At 41.9% G+C, this 22,670-nt stretch overlaps 1 protein-coding gene across 3 annotated transcripts in view; it reads left to right on the top strand.

The window, feature by feature from the left end:
• The window catches only part of FYCO1 (FYVE and coiled-coil domain autophagy adaptor 1), a 98,218-nt gene that overhangs the window by 9,363 nt on the left and 66,185 nt on the right, over nucleotides 1–22,670 (top strand). For all 3 annotated transcript variants that reach the window (XM_061586020.1, XM_061586021.1, XM_061586019.1), the window contains exons 5-8: nucleotides 12,199–12,305; nucleotides 13,657–13,800; nucleotides 16,028–16,121; nucleotides 16,543–19,173. In XM_061586020.1, coding sequence (XP_061442004.1) covers nucleotides 12,199–12,305; nucleotides 13,657–13,800; nucleotides 16,028–16,121; nucleotides 16,543–19,173 — 2,976 coding nt within the window. The remainder of the gene's footprint in view (nucleotides 1–12,198; nucleotides 12,306–13,656; nucleotides 13,801–16,027; nucleotides 16,122–16,542; nucleotides 19,174–22,670) is intronic.

Genomic DNA, 22,670 nt, shown 5'->3' with positions numbered 1-22,670 from the left:
ATATTCTTTTTTCTATGCATGAGCAGTCCTGGCAGTGGCCTCATGTGAAGACACATAGTGGCCTAGTTTAGATGTCACATAAGGCCATAGCCTGCAGCCCCTCCAACCTTTTGGGACAAGGGGCATATTTGGAAGTCTAAGTAATGGGCTCCACAAAATGCCCATTTCACAGGGGAAAAAGTGGTGATGATCAGCTCCCCCACCCCCAAACAGGGAAATCACCTACACGCCCCCCAAAACAAATAAAACAGCTCCAATAAAAGTAGATCACCTCCCCAAAAAAGGCACCCCCCCCAAAAAAAAGCTCCTTTAAAAAATTAGGAGGGCCTGGGGGCATTGGTGGGCACCAAGGGAGGTGTCTGCAGGTGCTGTGGTATTTACAGGCATCACATTGGGGACCTTAGGTTTAAAGTGATAATGAAGCGCAGTGAGCTTGGAGTGTCATGATCCAGAGCGATGTCCGCCCCAGGGAGGGTTGATGATGAAAGTATGGTGAGGTCAGAAGTTCCTGGTTTGCAGGGTAGGGGTCAGCACCTTCAATGAAAATCAAGGTGTGGGTTCAGGATCCCTGGTAGCATTCCTGCAGCTGAGGCCAACCATCCAAGTTGATTCAACAAGTTCCTAGACCGACTAGCTATGTTTTATAGCGGGGTTAGATAGTAATGAACTGTAGGTCCCACCCCCTGAGTGCTGCCTCCTTACCAGCTAAAGGGCTAGTGCCTTCTTTGACACTGGCTGGCTCCTTTGGGGTAAAAGGTTTTCCAGTTCTGGGGAATCTCTCTTGATTTATAGATCAGCCATCAGAATCTGGTAGCAGAGGTGTATCCTTTGGGGCCCAGGGAAGATGGATTTGCTGGCATTCCCAGGATGAACCAGAGAGTGAATCCATCTCCTCCACAGAGCTGCATTTGCTGGTGGACTGTCTCCGAGGAGTCCTGGTCTCTGTCCCACCCATTACCACCTGAAATCCCTGATGGAAATCTCAGTAGCTTCATGTAGATATTTAAAAGCATGGGGGACGAGATTGACCCTCTAGGGTCCCTAGGGAACCCCACATTAGCTCCTAAGGTGCCAGACAACAGTCCCCCATAGCTTCTGTCTGAAATCTGTCTCAGAGATAGGCGTGGGCCAGCCCCCTGGTGAAGCTAAGCAGGGTCAGGTCTGATCAGTGCCTGGATGGGAGACCGCTTGGGAACCATATGTAAGCCGCCTTGGGGTTCATGAAAAGAAAGGCAGGGTATAAATGTAACAAATAAATAAATAATAAATGCCCCCAGCTCCTAATCCCTGGAGCCACTCCAGGAGGATCCTGTGGTCAACTGTATCAAAAGCCACAGAGAGGTCAAGGAGAACCAACAAGGTTGCATTCCCCCTATTCCTTGGTCATCAATCAGGGTGACTGTGGCAGTGCTGGTGCCGTGTTCAGTCCTGAAGCTGGATTGAAATGGGTCCAGGTAATCTTCTTCCAAGCATCCCTGTAATTGGATCACCACCACCTTCTTACCACCAAATATTGGCTATTGGGTAGGGATGGAGGAGAAATTTGGTCCAATTCACATGTAAAGGCAAACCTATCTAATTCATGCTCCCTGATCAGCAAACCAAAATGCACCCATCCTTCAAAATTCTTTGGATTTTGCAGTGTTGTTCCCTAGCCAAGTAATGTGTACAGTAATGCATATACTAGGGTAAAGTGTGCATATAATACATGTATTAATGAAGAAACATACAAAATGCATTGTATTAAGGAAAACTGCATGGCAACAACATGTATATTAGGCAAAATTGCACACAATATATATTGGGAGAAATTCGCACTAAAATGCCAATGAATGTTCAGGAGGCCTTTTTAAATTTATTTTTAAAAAATGCAAACTAATGTGGAGAACTGAGCTTATGATGAGAAGAATGAGCAACTGAGAAGACTGAAACCAGGGCCGGTTCCAAAGGGCGGCCAGGTTGGGCACTGGCCCAAGGGCCCTGCAGCTCTAGGAGCCCCTGGGGGGCCCCTCCGCTCCCCTTCCGTGATCCCAAGGATCGCAAGACGAGCTTCCAAGCCGCCCACCATCCCCCGCGCTTCACCTACCTTTCCCTGCGCGCACTGCATGCCATCAACCAAGATGGCGGCAAAGGCTTCAGTCCCTTATGGGAACCTCGGCCGCCATCTTTATTTTTTTTTTATAATAATTTTTTATTATTCAAATTTTTATAAAAACAAATACAAATACAACAAAAACAATACAACAACAAAAAATTAAAATAAAAAGCAAAACTTGACTTCCGATTTGTTACAGATCAGCTATAAGTATATAATATATATCAAACCTGTCTCCTAGAACATACGAAATTCACTTTTTTCCAAAGTCTATCTTAATTAATCGTCAAATCCCATTATCATCATTTCATTTTTTTCTTTCAACAAAAAGTCCAAAAGAGGCTTCCATTCCTTAAGAAATGTATCTGTCGTTTTTTCTCTATTAAGACATGTCAATTTGTCCATCTCAAACTAAGTCCATTAATTTCAATAGCCATTCTTCCATTGTTGGTATCGATTCCATTTTCCACTTTTGTGCATATAGTAATCTTGCTGCCGTGATCATATATAATATTATTCTTCCATATTTCTTTTCCTTTTGTTTATCCATAAAACCCAATAAAAGAATTCTGGTTTTGACTGAATATTTATCTTTAAGATTTTTTGCATCATCCTACCTATCTGTGCCCAAAATAATTTTGCCTGTTTACACAACCACCACATATGATAAAAAGATCCTTCTTGTTGTTTACATTTCCAACATACATTAGAAACATTACTATACATTTTTGACACCTTTTCTGGAGTCATATACCAACGATACATCATTTTATAAAAATTTTCTTTAAGATTATAGCATAATGTAAATTTCAACCTTTTTTCCACATATTTTCCCATTGATCCATTTGTATATTATAACCAAAATTTTTTGCCCACTTAACCATACACTCTTTTACTTGTTCTTCTTCCATGTCCATTTTTAATAAAAATTTATACATTTTTGCAATTATGCATTCATCATTTGTACACAAACCTATTTCAAAATCAGATTTATTTATTTCAAACCCATACATTTTCTTGTCCATTTTAAATCTTTCTAACAATTGTAAATAGGCAAACCATTGTGAACTATATCCTTCCTTTGTCAGTTGTTCTCTCTCTTTCATTATATATTCACCATGCACATTTTCTAATAGTTCTTGGTAAGTTAACCATTTCTCTTTTCCAGCCATTTCTCTTCTATAAAATGCTTCTTGACTTGAAACACATAGTGGTATTTTCGAAAAAAACCTTGTTTTGTATTTATTCCATATATTCAACAAAGGACGTCTTATAAAATGATTATTAAAATCCACATTAACTTTTACTTTATCATACCATAGATATCCATGCCATCCCCACTTCAGGTTGTGACCCTCCAAATCCAATAATCTTTTATTCCTCAATAGAATCCATTCCTTTATCCAGACTAAGCAACAAGCAGCAAAATAAAGTCTAAAATTTGGTAATCCCAGCCCTCCTCTTTCTTTGGCGTCTTGTAATAATTTAAATTTAACTCTTGGTTTTTTCCCCTGCCAAACAAATTTAGAAATATCTTTTTGCCATTGTTTGAAAGGTAGATCAGAGGATATGACAGGTATTGTTTGAAATAGAAACATCATTCTCGGCAATACATTCATTTTTATTACAGATATTCTACCCATTAATGACAACTGTAATTTATCCCATCTTAACAAATCTTTCTTAATCTCTGTCCATAGTTTTTCATAATTATTATGAAACAACTTTGATTTTTTATTTGTCATAATGATACCTAAATATTTCACCTTTTCTTCTATTTTAAAATCTATCTTCTCCATTAACTCTTTTTGATCTCTTAAAGATAAATTTTTCACCAACATCTTCGTTTTTTGATTATTGATCTTAAATCCTGCTAATGGTCCAAATTCTTCTAATTTATCCATCAATACTTTGATTCCTTCCAAGGGATTTTCTAATACAATTATCAAGTCATCAGCAAATGCTCTCAATTTATATTCCTCTTTTTTTATCTTTATTCCCGAAATCCTTTTGTCTTGCCTTATGTCTCTAAGCAGCACTTCTAAAACCGGAATAAATAGAAGGGGGGACAATGGACATCCCTGTCTTGTACCCTTTTGTATTTCACATGAGTCCGTTAAATCCCCATTGACAATTATCTGTGCCTTCTGTGATGTATAAATCGATCTGATCCATTTTATAAAATTATCTCCAAAGTCCATTTGCTCTAGAACCTTAAACATAAATTTCCAATTCAAATTATCAAATGCTTTCTCAGCATCCAAGAAAATCAAAGCAGCTTGTATGTCATTTCGTTGTTCTAGATATTCCAACACATTCAAAACATTCCTGACGTTATCACGTAATTGTCTTTTAGGTAAAAACCCCGCTTGATCTTCCTGAATAAATTGTTGCAATATTATTTTCATTCTTTCAGCCAAAATCATTGTAAAAATTTTATAGACATTATTCAGTAAAGATATTGGCCGATAATTTTTTGTTTTAGTTAAATCCTGCTCCTCTTTAGGTATTAATGTTATATTGGCATTTTTCCAACTATCCGGTATCTTCCCCTCTTGTAAAATAGAATTCATTGTATACTGTAAAGGTAGTAAAAGTTCCTCCTCCAAGCATTTGTAATACATTGCTGATAGTCCATCCGGTCCTGGCGCCTTTCCTAATTTAATTTTACTTATAGCCTCAGATATTTCTCTTGACGTAATAGGACCATTAATAGCTTGTCTCTGAAGATCTGTAATTTTAGGCAAATTCTGTTTGGATATATACTCTTCTATTTTTTCTGAGGGAATTTCCTGACACTTGTACAAAGTTGAATAATATTGATGGAAAACCCTTTGGATTTTTAAATTGTCTGTCAACATCTCATCTCCTTCTTGTATCTTTAAAATAAGATTTTTTTTGTCGTTCTTTTCTTAATTTATATGCTAACCATTTCCCCGGTTTATTTGCAAATTCAAATCCCCCGCGCTTCACCTACCTTTCTCTGCGCGCACTGCATGCCATCAACCAAGATGGCGGCAAAGGCTTCAGTCCCTTATGGAAACCTCGGCCGCCATCTTTATTGATGGCAACCCTGCGCGAACAGCAGAGAAAGGTAGGTGAAGCGCGGGGGATGGCGGGCGGTTCGGAAGCTCGTCTTGCAATCTGCGGGATTGCGGAAGGGAAGCAGAGGGGCCCGGGGCAGGCTAATGCCCAAGGGCCCCCGCATTCCTGGAGCCGGCCCTGACTGAAACTGTCAGATTCGCCCATCCCTAACCCTGACATTCACCAGTGAGTTTTTGTTACAAACAGATTGCCAAACCTTGAGGTTCCAGGGCCTGTGGGACTGTTGCCAAAAGCAGCATCCCACAGTCTCCTCTACTTCTCTTTCCCAAAGCATGTGATGTAATATCATCCCACTACAGGTTTCCCTGAGTCCAATCAATGTCATGGGCTGCTGCTTGCAGGAGTGCAGAAAGTTCCAAGTTGCTAACCTAATGCAGATTCTGTGTCGCTACCTTGTCCTGAGTAGGATGACTGGTCCATCTAGCCTGGCATTGTCAACTTTGACTGCCAGTGACTCTCCAGTGTCTCAAAGCTGAAACAGAGAGGATGTGGGAGATCCATGATCAGATTTCCTGACTTTTCTTTTCTCATTTAAAAGCCTCTGAGTGTGTGCCCAAAGATGGTAGGAACTGCTCTAACGAACAGGAGATAATGTAGGAGCCAGACCTTCTTGCTTACTTCTTGCAAGCTACAGAAACACAATACACTGTATGTCTTTCTTTGTTCCTCATATGTTTTGACTGGATAAATGCTGCTATTTTGTTCTTGTACTGAACTTTTGTCAGGTGCCAGGGGTTTTTTCACCCTGACTCATAATGAGCTTCCTTAAATCAAGAATCACGGTTAGATTTTTTCTCTCTCTTCAAAACAGAACTAACACAAATAAGTGTTCATGGTAGTCCTTGTCTCAAAAGTAAATGTCCTGAAGAAATAAAGGGGAGGGGCGCAGTGTGGAATAGATGCTGGGTCCTTAAGAATGGAGGGGTACAAATCCCACAGTGGACACAGCTAGAAGTAGGCAGACTAGCCCCACTGCAGAGTTGGGTAGCACTAGGTTCTAAGCATCTGAGGCTCTCTGCATCATTTATCCCACCATAGCTGTGGCCCGACAAGGCTGGGTGGCAAGCCAGCTTCACTTGACTCATTTGCACATGCAGACCTCACCATCTAGGGCAACCCACATTACAACAATAGACAATAATACAGTTTTATCATGGACAGATAGGGGTATCATGTACCTCTCATAGATCATAACACAGAATAATGGATTTAAAATCTTTGGGACACTTCAGGAAGTAGAAGTATAGTTTCCAAATCGCGTGAAGTATTAGTTCCCCTCTATTCAGCACTGGTTAGGCCTCATCTTGAATACTGCATCCAGTTCTGGTCTCCGCACTTCAAGAAGGATGCAGACAAACTGGAACAGGTTCAGAGGAGGGCAACAAGGATGATCAGGGGACTGGAAACAAAGCCCTATGAGGAGAGACTGAAAGAACTGGGCATGTTTAGCCTGGAGAAGAGAAAACTGAGGGGAAATATGATAGCAAAGAGATTTGGAACACATTTTTGGAACTCTTTGGAACTCTTTTACTTACAAGTAGAAGAAATGGGAGGCACAATTCAATGCAGGGATGGAAACTTCTTCAATTTAACAGTGGTTAATCTGAGACCCCAGCAGGACGTAGACACTAATTTATCTTTACCCTTATCTGAACAGATGCATAGTTTATTAGGGTTTTAACATTATTACAATAAAAAAATACAATCCCTTGTTCCTTCTCCTACCCCCTTCCCATCTCCCTTTGCCCTCGTGCCCTTTTCTTTTTCTTTACACACATTTTCATATGTTGTGGTCGGCTGTTTAACATGTTATGCAGTGTTCAGGTTCATATGCTCAGATAAGGGTTACAATAGATGAGGGTCAATCTGAACACTGCATAACGCACCAAGCATCTGAACATCAGAAATGAAAATGTTGTAACTGAAAAGGGGAGGGCATGATGATAGAGGGAGGGAGGGGATCTGGGGAGGGAATAAGGGATTGTACTGTTTTGTTGTAATAATGTGAAAACCCTAATAAACTATAGATAAAAAAGAATGGAGGGGTACCACGTTGACAGTCAACATGGTGGGTGGGTTATTTATTATATGTATAGTGCCATTTGTGTGCTTGTCACTTTACAAAATACTCTAGGAGAGGTCCCTGCCCCAACATGGGGTGGGGGTGGGGACAGAGGGAGGGGAGAGAAAGGAAGCCAAGAGTAAACAGAGGAGGAATATGCAATAATTTTGCTTGTATGGAATTAGCATTTGTTACAGTACACCATCAGGGTTACGTGGGTCTGTTAAACAGCTTTTCAGAGAAGGTGGATTTTGGGGAAGACCTGAAGTAAGAAAGGTGACATCGCATGGAGATGTTCTGGGAAGCAGTTCCAGGCATCAGGAGTGGAAAGGGAGGAAGTCCAAACTTGACTGAGAAAACACGACGGCTTTGAGGGTGGAAGGTGCAAGGGTCACAAGTAGGAATGTATTGGGACATGGAGTGACAAGAGGGGCAAGGCTGTGGAAGGCTTTGAAAGGAAGGGCAAGGACTTTATTTAATTAATGACGCCCTGGGCTCCTACTGGGAGAAAGGGTGGGATATAAATCTAATTAATAATAATAATAATAATAATAATAATAATGTATGAGTCATCATAACAAAAATATGCTTCAGGCAACATATGTTGAAATAGACAAAATTAAAGCAAACCATGTAGCAGTAAAACCATAAATCAATAAAACCAATTTGTGTTGCTTTTAAGTGTGTTTATGTTGCTGCACACCACCCTGAAATTTTGTGAGAGGGTGGTGTGTAAATACTTTTATAAATAAATAAATCCAGCAATCGCTGGACCATCCCTCCAATCTTCTGTTGTGCCTCACTTCCTCCATCATTTAGGCAAGATTCTTTCTGACATGTAAATGTAGCGATAGGCCTGTAGATGGCATTATACGCCCACCCTGAATTTACTTATTCGGCAGACTTCTATGCTGCTCTTCAAACACTGTATCTCTTGGACCTTGGTATTTCATTTGTTTTACCTTAAAACTTCTCCCATCTCAATCTTTTGAGAAGGGCAGCAAGAATAAGTGACAATTCTGTGGAGATTCTTCCAGACTCTTGCTGTTAATTGGTTGATTAGATTAGTTAAGAGGATGCTGAAAAAGGGTTATGAGAGATGTTTGCTAAGTCTAGTAAGAGTTTGACCTTGTGTAGTCAAACAGGAGTTGCAATATCCAGTAGAAAAAATATCATGGTGATACCAGTTAAGGGCAACCTCTAGGATGCACACCTTAAGTTAGAAATTTTCGAACTTAGTAACTTAGAAATAGAAAGTTAGAAATTGTCAAGCAAGAACTGGAATGTATCAACATTACAATACTTGGCGTGAGTGAATTAAAATGGACAGGAATGGGACATTTTCAGTCAGGCAACTACAAAATATTTTATGCAGGAAATGAGAAATTAAGAAGAAACAGGGTTGCTTTAATAGTGAGAAGTGATGTATCAAAAGCAATTAGGAGCTACAACGCAAGGTCTGAGTGAGTAGAAAGCAGGAGAAAGACTTATTGAATTCTATGAAGCCAATAATTTGTTTCTTGCAAACACATTTTTTGAGCAACTGAAAAGACGACTGTACATGTGGACACCAACAAAAGGTCAGTATAGGAATCAAATTGATTATATAATTGGTAGCAGAAGATGGAGAAGTTCCATACTTTCTGCGAAAATAAGACCAGGAGCAGACTGTGAATCTGATCATGAACTGGTAATATCAAAAATAAGAGTAAAGCTAAAGAAGAACAACAAAGCAATCATCATGCTAAAATACAGTAACATCCCAGAAGAATGTAAAGATCAAATAAGGAACAGATTTGAGGCTTTAAACTTAGTTGTCAGAGAACCAGAAGAACTATGGACTGAAGTCAGAGACATTATCAGGGAAGAATGCAAAAAGACAATACCTCTACTTAAAAAGAGAGAAAGCCCTCAGTGGATGACTGACGAAACTCTTAAAATGGTTAAAGAGAGAAGGAAAGCAAAAGCAAAAGGAGACAGAAACACGGTTAGAACCCTAAATGCAACATTACAGTGACTAGTACGTAGGGACAAGGAGAACTATTACAATAGTTATTGTATAGAAAAAGAAGAGGACAACAAAAAGGGTAGAATAAGAGCCCTATTCCAAAAGATTAGAGAAATTAAAGGGCAATTTAAACCAAGAGCAGGGATGTTGAATAATCAACAGGGAAATACGCTGGTTGACCAAGATGAAATAAAAGGAAGATGGAAGCAATACACTGAAGAACTCTGTAAAAGAGATGCAAGGATGTCAGATTCATTCATGGAGGTACCATATGATGAAGAACCAGAAATTTTAGAATGTGAGGTGAAAGCTGCTCTTAAAAACAAATCACCAGGAACAGATGGCATACCAATAGAGTTGCTACAAGCTACTGAGACTGAATCTGTCCAAATTTTGACAATAATTTGTCAAGAAATATGGAAAACTAAACAATGGCCCACAGACTGGAAGCATTCAATATACATCCCAATTCCCAGGGAATGCAGTAATTATCGAACTATTGCCTTAATATCCCATGCAAGTAAAGTAATGCTCAAGATACTACAACAAAGGCTTTTACCATATATGGAGCAAGAAATGCCAGATACCAAAGCTGGATTTAGAAAGGGAAGAGGCACCAAAGATCATATCGCAAACCTACATTGGATAATGGAACGGACCAAGGAATTTCAGAAGGAAATCACCCTGTGCTTTATAGATTACAGCAAAGCCTTTGACTGTGTAGATCATAATAACTATGGAATGCTTTAAAAGAAATGGGGGTGCCACAGCATCTGATTGTCCTGATGCGCAACCTATACTCTGGACAAGAGGTTACTGTAAGGACCAAATATGGAGAAACCGATTGGTTCTCCATCGGAAAGGGTGTGAGACTGGTGTATTTTATCACCCTATTTGTTTAATCTATATGCAGAATATATCATACGGAAAGCAGGATTGGACCAAGATAGAGGTGTGAAAATTGGAGGGAGAAATATCAATAATATAAGATATGCAGACAATACCATACTCTTAGCACAAACCAGTAATTATTTGAAACGAATGCTGATGAAAGTTAAAGAGGAAAGCACAAAAACAGAACTACAGCTGAACGTCAAAAAGACCAAAGTAATGACAACAGAAAATGTATGTAACTTTAAAGTTGACAACGAGGACATTGAACTTGTCAAGGATTATCAATACCTCGGCACAGTCATTAACCAAAATGGAGACCATAGTCAAGAAATCAGAAGAAGGATAGAACTGGGGAGGGCAGCTGTGAGAGAACTAGAGAAGGTCCTCAAATGCAAACGCTGAACACCAAACTCAGGATCATTCAGATCATGGTATTCCTGATCTCTGTGTATGGATGTGCAAGTTGGACAGTGAAAAAAGCAGGTAAGAGAAAAATCAACTCATTTGAAATGTGGTGTTGGAGGAGAGCTTTGCGCATACCATGGACTGCGAAAAAGACAAATAATTGGGTGTTAGAACAAATTAAACCAGAGCTATCACTAGAAGCTAAAATGATGAAACTGAGATTATCATACTTGATGAGAAGACATGATTCACTAGAAAAGACAATAATGCTGGGAAAAACAAAAGGAAGTAGAAAAAGAGGAAGGCCAAACAAGAGATGGATTATTCCATAAAGGAAGCTACAGACCTGAACTTACAAGGTCTGAACAGGGTGGTTCATGACTGATGCTCTTGGAGGTCACTGATTCATAGGGTTGCCATAAGTCATAATCAACAACAACCAGTTAAGGGAGTGGTAAACATAAGGAGCTAGAGGAGCATAGTAGTTAGGAGAATGAACTGTGAGATTCATGTCCATATTACAGATACGATGACCGAGAAATGGTAGCTTGCCTGTGTTGATCTCTGGCTCAAATGAGAGCTCAGTATAGGCAAGCTACCATTTATTTAATAAGGAGTATTGAAGCATTTCTATATGATCCAAGTGGTGAATGGGGAATTGCGAAGGTGCCATTATTTCTGAAGGTAACATTTCTCCCATCTTCCTGATGAATTGTGCGTGTATGTATGTGAGAAAGAGAGGGGTGGTGGTTGATTCAGAGAAGCCCAAGGGCTGAATGTTAATATAAAGCTCCTCTGGGTTCTATTCTCATTTAGGATGTGTCAATGTTGATATGGCCTAGGCTTCAGGCAATTGTCCCCAGGCCCAGTGCCAGCAGGCGGCCAGGTTAGGAACTGGTCCAAGGGCCGAGTCGCTCGCAGGGGCTCACCACCCACCAGCGCTAAGCCTAGCATTCCTTCTGGCTCCTGTCTTCATTTCTGTGGGGGCCCACCAGTGTCGCTACCACCCCCTCCACACTCCCTTCAGCAGCTGGAGGCTCCACAGTGAGCCCTTCCACAGCCACCGCCACCAGAAGCACATCAGGCCCCACCTCCTCAGAAGCAGCCTCCATAGCATGGGAGGGGTACCACTGAGGCTGATTCTGAGGGGGTGGGGTCCGACATGCTTCTGGTGCCAGTGGCTGTGGAAGGGCTTGCTGCAGAGCACCGAGAACCTCCAGCCACTGAAGGGAGGGACAAGCGAGCATGGAGGAGGAGAAGGTGGTGGTGGTGGTAGCGGTGCCGGTGGGTCCCTGCAGCAACAAAGACAGGGGGCAGGAGGAAGTGAGCCAGTGACCCCTTAGGGAGGACACATAGGGTCCACTGTGCCCGACGGCCCCCAGTAACCTGGAACCAGCCCTGACTGTCTCCTCCTACCAACCCCCGGTCCTAAACGGCCTGGCGTACGTACAGTACACTGATAGTCTTGCAACTCGGGGCTGATCTGTGTGAAACTAGAGATAGCTGTACCTTGTTGACTGCTGGTTTTTAATGCTAAACACTGGCTGGGTAAAATGTGTTGCTGATCATTATGTCATATGTGCACTCACAAAAGTACACTTTGTTGTGATTGTCTTTTTTTTTTTCCAGCTGAGAACACCCCTTGGTAAGGGCAGGGCATTTATCCGTTATTCCCTAGTGCACCAAAGACTTGCAGACACTTTGCAACAGTGTTTTATGAATACCAAAGTAACAAGGTAAATGCTGTTGTGTTGTTCAACGTTTATATAACGGAATTTGTTTTAATGTTTTTAGTTACTGTAAACCGCCCAGAGAGCTTCGGCTATGGGGCGGTATATCAGTACAATAAATAAATAAAAGGTACAGTAGTTGTACAACAATAGCTTTGCAATCGGTCTACAAAGGAAAGTGAAAAGAGGAAATGGGGATAGCAATGGTGGGAATGGAAAACAGTTAAGAATCACAGAGCATGTGCCTATTACTGACCAGAGACTTCTCAAAAAAATATTTGGGTCTTTTTATTGTATTATTTATTTATTTATTGCATTTGTATACCGCCCTATAGCCGAAGCTCTCTGGGCGGTTTAGAAGAATTAAAAACAAATATACAAATTTAAAAACACTTAAAAAAACACAATTTAAAAACACATTGTAGCAGTGATTACAGATGTGAGAATGGCTTGTTCCTCTGAATGCCTGCTTTAAAAATGAAATATAGTCTTAAAAGAATGCTGTGAACTTTGTAGGCGTGAACTAGATGAAATTGGCTCTAACTTAACATGGGCCCTACTGGATTGGTTCAAAGCCTTACCTAGTCCAGCGTTCCGTCTCCACAGTGACCAACCAGATGCCTATGGGAAACAATCTGGGCACAATCCTGCAATTTAGTTGAGGAGGGCAGAGCCTTATGCTTTCCTGGCGAAACGAACCTCCCATCAGTTGCTGAATATGCAGGTGGGTGGGATGTCAGCTGGTTGGATCCCTGCCAGTGGGAGCCAACAGAAAGTATGGGTGGTTCGAGGATGGAGAGGGGGCAGGGCTGAGCTGTCCTGGGAATCACTGGATCCTGAGCTGATCTCACTGCCGTTCATCAAGGGCCAGCAGTCCTGCCCTTGCATTTTCTGCCGTAGCCGCCATGGGGGCTGTAGATGCAGTAGTGGCTCTGCCATTCCGCAGAGCTCCACTGGCAGTAGGGAGAAGTTAGGATTTCACCCTGAGCCTATTACATCCTTTTCATTGGGATTTAGTTTCAACTCACGTTTGTGGAATTGTGCTCTATGTACTTATAAATAAAAGCAGAGCTTGGAAAAGTTACTTTTTTGAACTACAACTCCCACCAGCCCAATCCAGTGGCCATGCTGGCTGGGGCTGATGGGAGTTGTAGTTTAAAAAAGTAACTTTTCCAAGCTCTGAAAAGGAGCAGCTCTTTCATTTGTGGCAGAAAGGTTGCAATATAAATGAAAGCACACAGCTTTTCTGGAATATATACAATCAACAATGCAGTCGTTCTTTTATTATCTTGCATCTTGCTGAGGATTATTGATGTGAGCTGCTTTTTGCCTATTTACTGCAATCCTTTTTCTTTAGTGACTGGTACTATGCAAGAAGTCCCTTCCTGAATTCGAAAATGAGTTCTGATATTGTTGGTCACCTCTATGAACTGAATGAGGTTCGGTTTGATCTGATGTCTAGAGGCTATGACTTAGACTCAGAATGGCCCGCATTTGCCAGGTAATAGAAACATTTCTGCAACCTGTATGTTTTAATAAAATAGTTTTAGGATTTAGAATATATTAAAGCTTCATTGGCCAGATGGGAACTCATTGTGGTCATGATACAGATTTTTTTCATGTCTAAGTTCTGTTGCAGTCCTACTTAATGTGTCATATCAGATTAACTTCAGAAGGACAATAGGAAATAAGTTTGCTTGTAGGCCCTTAATGACTACATTAACAATGACTTTCTTTTTCATCATGATCATGGATTTATACTACTGGATGCATCTCATCCAGCTCTTACAGTGAGATAGTATCCTCTGTTCATGTCATCTGACTCATGCAACAATTGAAGAATAGGAGGTGCATGAAGCCTAAGGGGCCTGTAGAACAATGAATAAGTGAAAGAATTAATGGAAATAAAGGCTGTAACACATTTGCATCAGCCCAATTTTATCTTTTATTAATAGACAGTGAAACTGATCAAACTCTCTTAGGCAATCTATAATTTGTCCCATGGAAGATATACCATATCCAGTCATTGCCATTTGTAGTGTATGGTCATAGATCAGGTGCACTGTGAACAGTTCTGCAGATGTACTATGAATTGCATTGTCCTCTAGTCTGGTAAGGAACTTTGCATTTATCTATACCAGGGAATGTAGTCTTCCAGGTTACTCTCCAGCCCTTGGAACTCTCCCCAGGCCATGCCTGTCATTGGCCCTGGTTTGTGCCTTCCTCCAGTGCTTTTGTCTGGCTGAAGGATGTCCTTAAACTGTGACAATGCCTCTTGCTTCTCTGGATGGAGAATGTGTATGTAGAAACCTCTGAGTTTGTATGGCTGAAATGCCAAAGCAAAATGCACATCAATTACCCCGTCCACTTTTGCCTCTGGCCCCGCCCACCATTGGCATGAGGCCCTTGGATATTTAACCACGAAGGAATCTGGCCCTTTGGGCTGAAAAAGGTTCCCCACTCTGATCTATATCCATCTGTCCATCCTCAATTTCTGTTCCCCACACCCCAAGGAATTCAGTTTAAAAAAACCCAAAAAAACAGAGTAGTGAACAGCATTATATAAATTATGATTAAAAATACCCTCCACTGGCTAAACCTAGCAGTTAAAAGCCAGCACAAATGCATATTCTTACACTGTTGTGGTCAGCATTCAGGCTCAGATATTGGTGAGTTTCTAGGGACTGCCTTTCTCTATTCCATTATTGTATGTATGCATTTGATGCTACGAAGGTATAGTCAAGAAAGTTATCTGTTGTGATGGAACACAGAGGAAGGAGATCCATGTATAATTCTTCAAGGTGAAATAGTACCTCAAATTGTACTTGGGAAAATAATGCCAAGTCAGAGCAAACACTTGAACACTGGTGAAATGTGCTCTTGGTAGTTCACCCTTTTTTGGATTTTGTGTGTGTGTGTGTGTGTGTGTGTGTGTGTGTGTGTGTGTGTGTGAGTGTGTGAGTGTGTGAGTGTGTGAGTGTGTGAGTGTGTGAGTGTGTGAGTGTGTGAGTGTGTGAGTGAGTGAGTGAGTGAGTGAGTGAGTGAGTGAGTGAGAGAGAGAGTGAGTGAGAGAGAGAGAGAGTGAGTGAGAGAGAGAGTGAGTGAGAGAGTGAGTGAGTGAGTGAGAGAGTGAGTGAGTGAGAGAGTGAGTGAGAGAGTGAGAGAGTGAGTGAGAGAGTGAGTGAGAGAGTGAGAGAGTGAGTGAGAGAGTGAGTGAGAGAGTGAGAGAGTGAGAGAGAGAGTGAGAGAGAGAGTGAGAGAGTGAGAGAGTGAGAGAGTGAGAGAGTGAGAGAGTGAGAGAGTGAGAGAGTGAGAGAGTGAGAGAGTGAGAGAGTGAGAGAGTGAGTGAGAGAGTGAGAGAGAGAGTGAGAGAGAGAGTGAGAGAGAGAGAGAATTTATGAGGATACATTCATACAGCAGCTTTCATACTCCTTGTTTGGTGCCACAGTGTCTATGGAAGAGGCAGTTGTCTACCACCTCTCAATTAATGGGGAAGTTAACCATGCTGACTATACAGTCCACACCTGCCTAGGCCAGCAACAGAGCTGTGTAGACTTATGTTGTTTGTATACACATACTGTGGGACTGGATGTGCTGAAAGAGCACATCTGATTCCTAAATTAGAGCCAAGTAAATAATTACTGAGAGCAACCTGTTGAAAATGCGTGCGTGGTGGTGGTGGTTTCTTCCAAAAAAAAAATAACATAAAAGGCCTCTTCCATTTTCAGGAGAACATTGTCTTCATTCGGCTCCTCAGCTTACCTGTGGAAGCCTCCAAGCCGCAGTTCAAGCATGAGCAGTTTGGTGAGCAGCTATTTGCAGGTAAATTGTATAGACAAATGACTCCAGGAGCAACGTTTCCTTATAAAAGAAGCAATAGTGCCATTGTTACTCTGATAGTTTTCCTTATGTATAGCATCATTTTTATGATCTATTACCATTACACTGAAAAAAGAAGAGGAGGAGGAAATTTTGGTAGAATCCACATGACGTTATTCTAGTTGGTTACCTGAGTCTCCTGATTATCTGTACTTGCTATGTGTTACTCATTTAGCTCTTTGTCACTGTAACTTTACAATAAAAGCCCTGCTGGTCTGGTTTAATTGAATAATGTGATGATTCCCCAACCAGAGGCTTCTTTGTACTAATCTGAGATGGACTCAAATTGCTGAATAGCTATATATAATAAAGAGGCAGCCATTCTTCTAACCAAAATCCTTCATTTTTCTGCTGCTGTTCTTAGGCCCAAGAAATCCCCTCCAGCCCCAACGGGAATAACTTTTTAAACACCGAACCCCTTGAGGGCCTAGACGAGCTGCATGTGGAGCTTGACCAGGCAGAGCTGCGGCAGAAAGAACTGCAGGATCGGATCCAGCATCTGGAAAAGGAGAGTCAAAAGCTACAGGCGGCTGTCAGCTTTGAGAAGCAGCAAGCAGAAACAGAAAGAGAGAAGAGCAGGAATATCAGTGAGGAGAACTCCAGGCTAATGCAAATGCTTGGGGAACTAGAAAAGCAGCGTGAAATCTCCCATTGCACCCAGGACACCGTTCAGGACCTCCAGAAGTGCCTGCAGACTTTAGAACAGAATGCCATCGAGAAGCAAAAAGAATACTGTGCAAGGTTTGAGGAACTGGAGTCTGGTAAAAAGGACTCTGACTCAAAGGTGCTTCTCTTGAATCAAGAACTGGAAACTACCAGGGCGTTGGTGGCCATGAAAGATAGCCATATCAGTGAGCTTACAACCAATCTGAAATCAGCAGAGCAAAAGAATGAAGAGCTCGTAGCCAGAGCCAATGGTCTGACAAGTGAAAAGGCACAACAAGCCACCAGTCAGTATGAGTCTGCACTGAAGATTGAGGAGTTACTGAAGAAGCTTCATGAAGTGGAACAGGAGAAGGCCGATGCTCAGCAGTTAAATAATAAACACTTTCCTCAGCTTAAAATGCTGGAAGAGCAACTCCATTTGAAAGAGGAGACACAGAAAGAGTTTGAATTGAAATTGAGGAGCCTCACTGTCAACTCCAAGGCAGAATCTGAAAAATGGTGTGCTCATCTAGAAACGATGAAAATTGAAAAAGCTGACCTTCAGAAGGCATTAACAGCAAAAGACAATGAGGTGGCTGATCTTAAAATCCAGTTGAAAGAGTCCCTGGATTCCATAAAATCATTAGAAAAAAATCTTGAAGAGGAAAGGAATGAGAAGATGAAACTTGAGGAGTTGGTTAGGCTTACAAAAACAACTATGGAAGAAGAAGTAAAAAACCTGATGGAGCAACTTGGATTGCTGGAAATTCAGCTATCAAAACTAAGTCAAACAGTAAAGCACATAGAAGAGCAAAAGAGAGAACTTATTTCTGAAAGAGAGCATCTCCAAAAGACAGTAGAAAGAATGGAAGAGCAGGCCACAGAACAACGCTCCTCGCTGAGAAGTAGCTGTGAAGGAAATGAGAAGCTCAAGTCCCAGAATGCAAAGCTGCAGCAAACCAATCAGAAGCTAGAAGAGAAGTGCAGGAAGTTGGATGCATTAAAATCTTCTTCAGAGACAGAGGTTGTCAGATTGAGAGCCTCTGAGAATCAGCTCCAAAGTCAGATTGAAGACTCGGTGGTGTCTGTGGATGAAAAAGAGAAGAAACTCCGAGGACAGAACAAACTGCTGGATGAAAGCCTGCAGAATGCCACAAGACAAAACCAAGTTCTGGAAGAACAGCTGAATGCCCTGCAGGCTGATTGCCAAGAACTAAAAAAGAGCAAAGGCACTACCAAGGAGTCCTTAACTGCACTGCAAGCAGAGCTGCGGAGCACCAAAGAGCATGCCCTGCAGTTGGAAAGGGGTCTGTCCTCCTCAAGGCAATACGAAGGATCTCTGAAGTTACAGCTCACAGAGAAAGACAAGGCATTGCGAGACCTGGAGAACCAGTGCAAGCAGCTACAAGGGCAAGTTGAGAGGGACAACAAAAAGGTGGAGGCCCTAGAAGCAGAAAAGGCAAACCTAGAAAACACTTGCCTTCATCAGACAAAAGTGATTGAATCCATTGCTTCTGAGAAGGCTTCTGTGGAGAAAGCCCAGTTGGAACAGGCAGCCTGTCAAGAGAGAGAAGCTAAAGATCTGGCTTCAAGACTGGCTCTTTCGGAGGAGCAGCTGTGTATCAACCAGGCAGAGGTATTGAGACTTCAGAGGGAAATGGTGGACCTTCAAGCTAAGCTTCAGCAGACAGCTACAGAGCTGCAGAAACTGCAAGAAAAGCTAGATGTCAAAGGGGCTATTCTAAGCGAACAAAAGACCCTGGCCCAGCAGCTGAAAGGGCACAGTGAAATCCTCAACAGAAACCATGTGGAGGAACTGCTTCAATGTCAACATCGAGAGGAAGTGCTGAAAAATGAGAGGGACCAGGAAGCCCACCAGAAGGCTAAGCTGGAGAAGAACTTACTGTGCCTCACAGATGACCTGTCCAAGGTCAAGTACCATTTGGAAGCAGTTAAGCTGGAAAACGTGGAAATCAAAGACCTTCTCCATAGGACCAACACTGACATGGCTGAGCTTGGCATTCAGATCTGCACTCTGACATCTGAAAAGGCAGAAGCAGAAGAGAAGCTGTCCCGGGTCATGGAGGAACTCAGAACTGCCGAAGAAAGAGCAGCCAAAGAACGTGAGAAGCTGCAGCTTGATCTCTCAAGATTCAGTCAGGAGAAACAAGGACCGCAAGAAAAACTGGAAGAGTCTAAGATTTGTGCTGGAGCTCTCCCTGGCCTGCAAACTCAGCTGGAGATGGCAGAGAGACAGCAGCACAGCTTGCAAGAGACCAGCAAAGAGGAGCTGGCTGCAGTCAAATTTCAACTGAGCACCGAAATTATAAACCATGAAACAAAATTTAAGGTAAATTAACTTAAGTCTTTCCTTGGAAAAATAAAACTGCAATCCTGTGCACTCTTACTCAAGAAGTCCCATTTAACTCAATAGGACTTCTGAGTAGACATGCTAGGATTGCACTGTAATTGACTCAATGGTTATGAGAATCTTCCTGAAATCAATAATTCAAAGTATTCCAAACTTAAAGAGCTATCCAAATTTGTCACTGCTGCCGCCAAGGCTCTGCAGAGTGGCAGAGCCATCACTGCATCTGCAGCCTGGCCACTCACAGAAGCAGAAGATTGGGTAGCAGGCAGATTGGCACAGTGGATCAGGCCCTACACTGGCCAGCACCAGCCGTGAGAGTGGCTTGGGATCTAGCAGGTTCCAAGCTGACTCAGCCCTGCCCTCAGAGCGCCCCAGTTTGTGGTCTTGTGCCATGCTCCGCCAATGGGCTTTCTACACATTTGGGAGATGCGGGGAAGGGTCTGCACTGGCAGGAGGCCAGTTGAGCTGGCAGAAGTGGGCAGAAGGATCCCTCTGCTCAGTCCAACCCCCACCCCCAGCCAGGCATAAGGGAGGTTTGGACTGCAGCTTTAGTCAACATATAATTAATTTTAAAGCAGCTTTTAAAAACATCATAGAATGGTCCTAATTGTGTTGAACGCCACTTGCAGAAAGCAGAATTTCATTCATTTTTTCATAGATACCCCATTAGCCACACAGATAATTTGTAGGACTGGTTTTGAGTAGGTAACTAAAAGGCCTTCCAAGCAACTGTTTTCCTGATTTCTGGTTGGATGCTATAACACTTAACCTGCAGTTTAATTGCAAGAATTTATTTATGTATTTATTTATCTGTACTTAAGTACTGCTTAATATACAAATTTCTAAGCAGTTTTTATCAAGTAGACTATAAAATCACAACTAGAAATAGATACACAGTGGAAAAACTGAATTGCATGTTCTTGAACTGCATGTTTAGTAGAACGTTTTCTGGGGGAAACAGGTATCTTTTTCCCTGGGACACCTCTTCACTCACCTTTGGAAGCCAACCACATCAAGCCTATGCTTCTTCCAGGCCAGTCTCAGCCAGCTGAACAAATCAGCAAGTACCCAATATAGGCTGAAGGTCTGTGAATAGTGAGGGTCAAATTAGATGCGATGTTTGGCACATAGCTTGGCACATAGTTTGGCATTGTATTGGTGGCTTTCAAAAAACCAAATATCCAACGCAACGACCCCAAGTTAGTCTGGGATTGTGCCGTGGGGGTGGGACTTGAACTCTTTACCATGTCCTGATCAGAATTGGACGCTCATCTGCTATTCACTGTGGCAGGAAAACTCCCACTGGCACCAATAGAAACTTGTCTGCCATTGTGAATGGTAGGCATGGCCCAGTTCCTGTCTGGACTGTGGCAGGGTCAGAAGGTCAAAGCCCCCCTCACCATGGACCCAATGTGGCTCATGCCTCCAGCACCGGCTGTTTAAGTCATCTACAGCAAACGAAGCAACAATCATCATGTCTACTTTGACTTTTAGATTTGAAAGTGAACAGACTGAATATAGAGACATTTCTCTCTATAAATTCCATTCTCATAATAATAGACCTCGGGGCCGTTGACACTGCTCAGGACTAAGGCATTTTTAAAGTAATAGTTATGTCCAAATGGACACCTGTTCCTAGCTTTTGGACATCCAGTGCACAAATGGACACATAAAATTTAATCAGTGAACCAATGTTTGAACATTTCATATTGTCAACATTGTTCTTTAGATGCAAAATGCACTTGCAACCTTATGAAGTATGGCTGCCTGGAGGATTCTTGGGAGGAAGGGGATGCCATAGGAGTCAGAAGAGAAGAGTCAATATCCATTTCATCCATAGGGGCTGACTAGAGGCAAAATCCCCCTTTGTACAGCACAATTGAGCTACTAGTGCCATCTTTCAGGCACAAGGGGACCACGAGGGGGCCACTTGGGGCAGGAGACGTAACTTGCTAGTTGAGCAGCAGCAGATTAGGCCTATAACTTTCCTATGACTGGTTTTCTTGGTCACTCTCCCAAGTTGTTTGTCTGACTAATGAGTGATTATCTGATCTGTGAAAAGTGGGCCAGAAAAAAACTATTCCATCCCACTCCCTGTGTTGTCCCTTGTTCCTTTTTGGTTAGGGTTACTTTCTACTATATGGAAATGGAATTCTGTATATGTTCAGAGGCCAGGCCTTAATTCCTAAGAAAAGTGTTAGGGCTCAAAAGTTTAAATCTCTAAAGACCATGCTAACAGCCCTGGAAACCCTGCTGCTTCATTTGATGTAATGTGTATGGCTATGGCTATTAACTTGAGGGGTGGGGGAGAGCTTGCCCTCCGAATATGCATAAAGTGTCCAGAGGGATTTTATTATTGGTGAGTCAATTTGGTATTAAAATCACATTGCTCCAGGAATGAAATCCAGCATGAATTAAGCCCGTATGATATATTGTGTGTGTATATGTCCAGCTTCAACTGCAAAGCCTTGCTCTTCTAAATAGATGCTGGGGGTGGGGAGGGGGGAAGAGAAAACCTCCTTTGCAGAGAGCTGAAGCATTGCTCTTCTCCTACAAAATATAATAATGAAATACCAAATATTTTCTTTTCAATCCTCTGTAATCCCAGAACAATTCTTCTGTGATCTTAGAGTCCTGGCATTAGAGGATTCAGTGTTTTTAGTTTTTACTGTGTGCTATGCAGTTTTTTTAAAGTACCTTCTTTAAGTGACTGCAAAACAAAAATAAAACAATACCCAAATATATTTTTGTAATACCAGAACAGCTGTGTTTTTAGCCAGTTTTCTAAGTTCTGAAATTAGAATTTTGGAGATGATGACGACGATGACGACTTTGCTTTTTAATTCATGTATTTACTAGTAGGTGGGCAGGCTAGTAAAAATGTTGCTAGGCTAGTAACTTGTCTAAATGCATTTGCAAGGCTATATTCATTCTCCCCTTCACCTCAATCCAAATGCCAAGTCTTGTACGTGTGTGTGTGGGGGGGTTCCATGTGCAAGTCATTTGAATAAAAAAAATGGACACCCAGTAACAATTCCTTTAAAAATGCCCTGCTCAGGACACAGAAAAAGAAGCAGTTCACACAACACACAAGCCTTCTTCAGGCATTCACCTGAAAGGCAAGACTAAAAAAGTATGAAAAAATCGGGGGGGGGGGAGGGATTGCTGCCCTGGCCTCGATATCCCATCCCCACTCCTGACCTTCGCCCATTTAGCATGTCTTTTGAAATTAAGTGATATATAAATGCTTTGAACAATAAGTCTGAAAAGGACTTATAAGCATGTTTTCACTGAATCCAGTTAGACACCTTCCCCATGATTGAGAACCCTGTCTTATCAGGGTTCCTGATTGTCAAGGAGCATCCAAGCATATTCAGTGAAACACCATTAGAAGCTCCCTTCATCATTGCCTAGTTTGAACACCTGAAAAAGATTATGTTTAACCTGGGATTTATTAGCAGATGACTTTAAAAGGA

This window comes from Rhineura floridana, chromosome 10, assembly GCF_030035675.1.
Source record: "Rhineura floridana isolate rRhiFlo1 chromosome 10, rRhiFlo1.hap2, whole genome shotgun sequence".
In the NCBI taxonomy this organism is placed as follows: Eukaryota; Metazoa; Chordata; class Lepidosauria; order Squamata; family Rhineuridae; genus Rhineura; species Rhineura floridana.
This window is presented reverse-complemented; position numbering and strand designations above follow the sequence as displayed.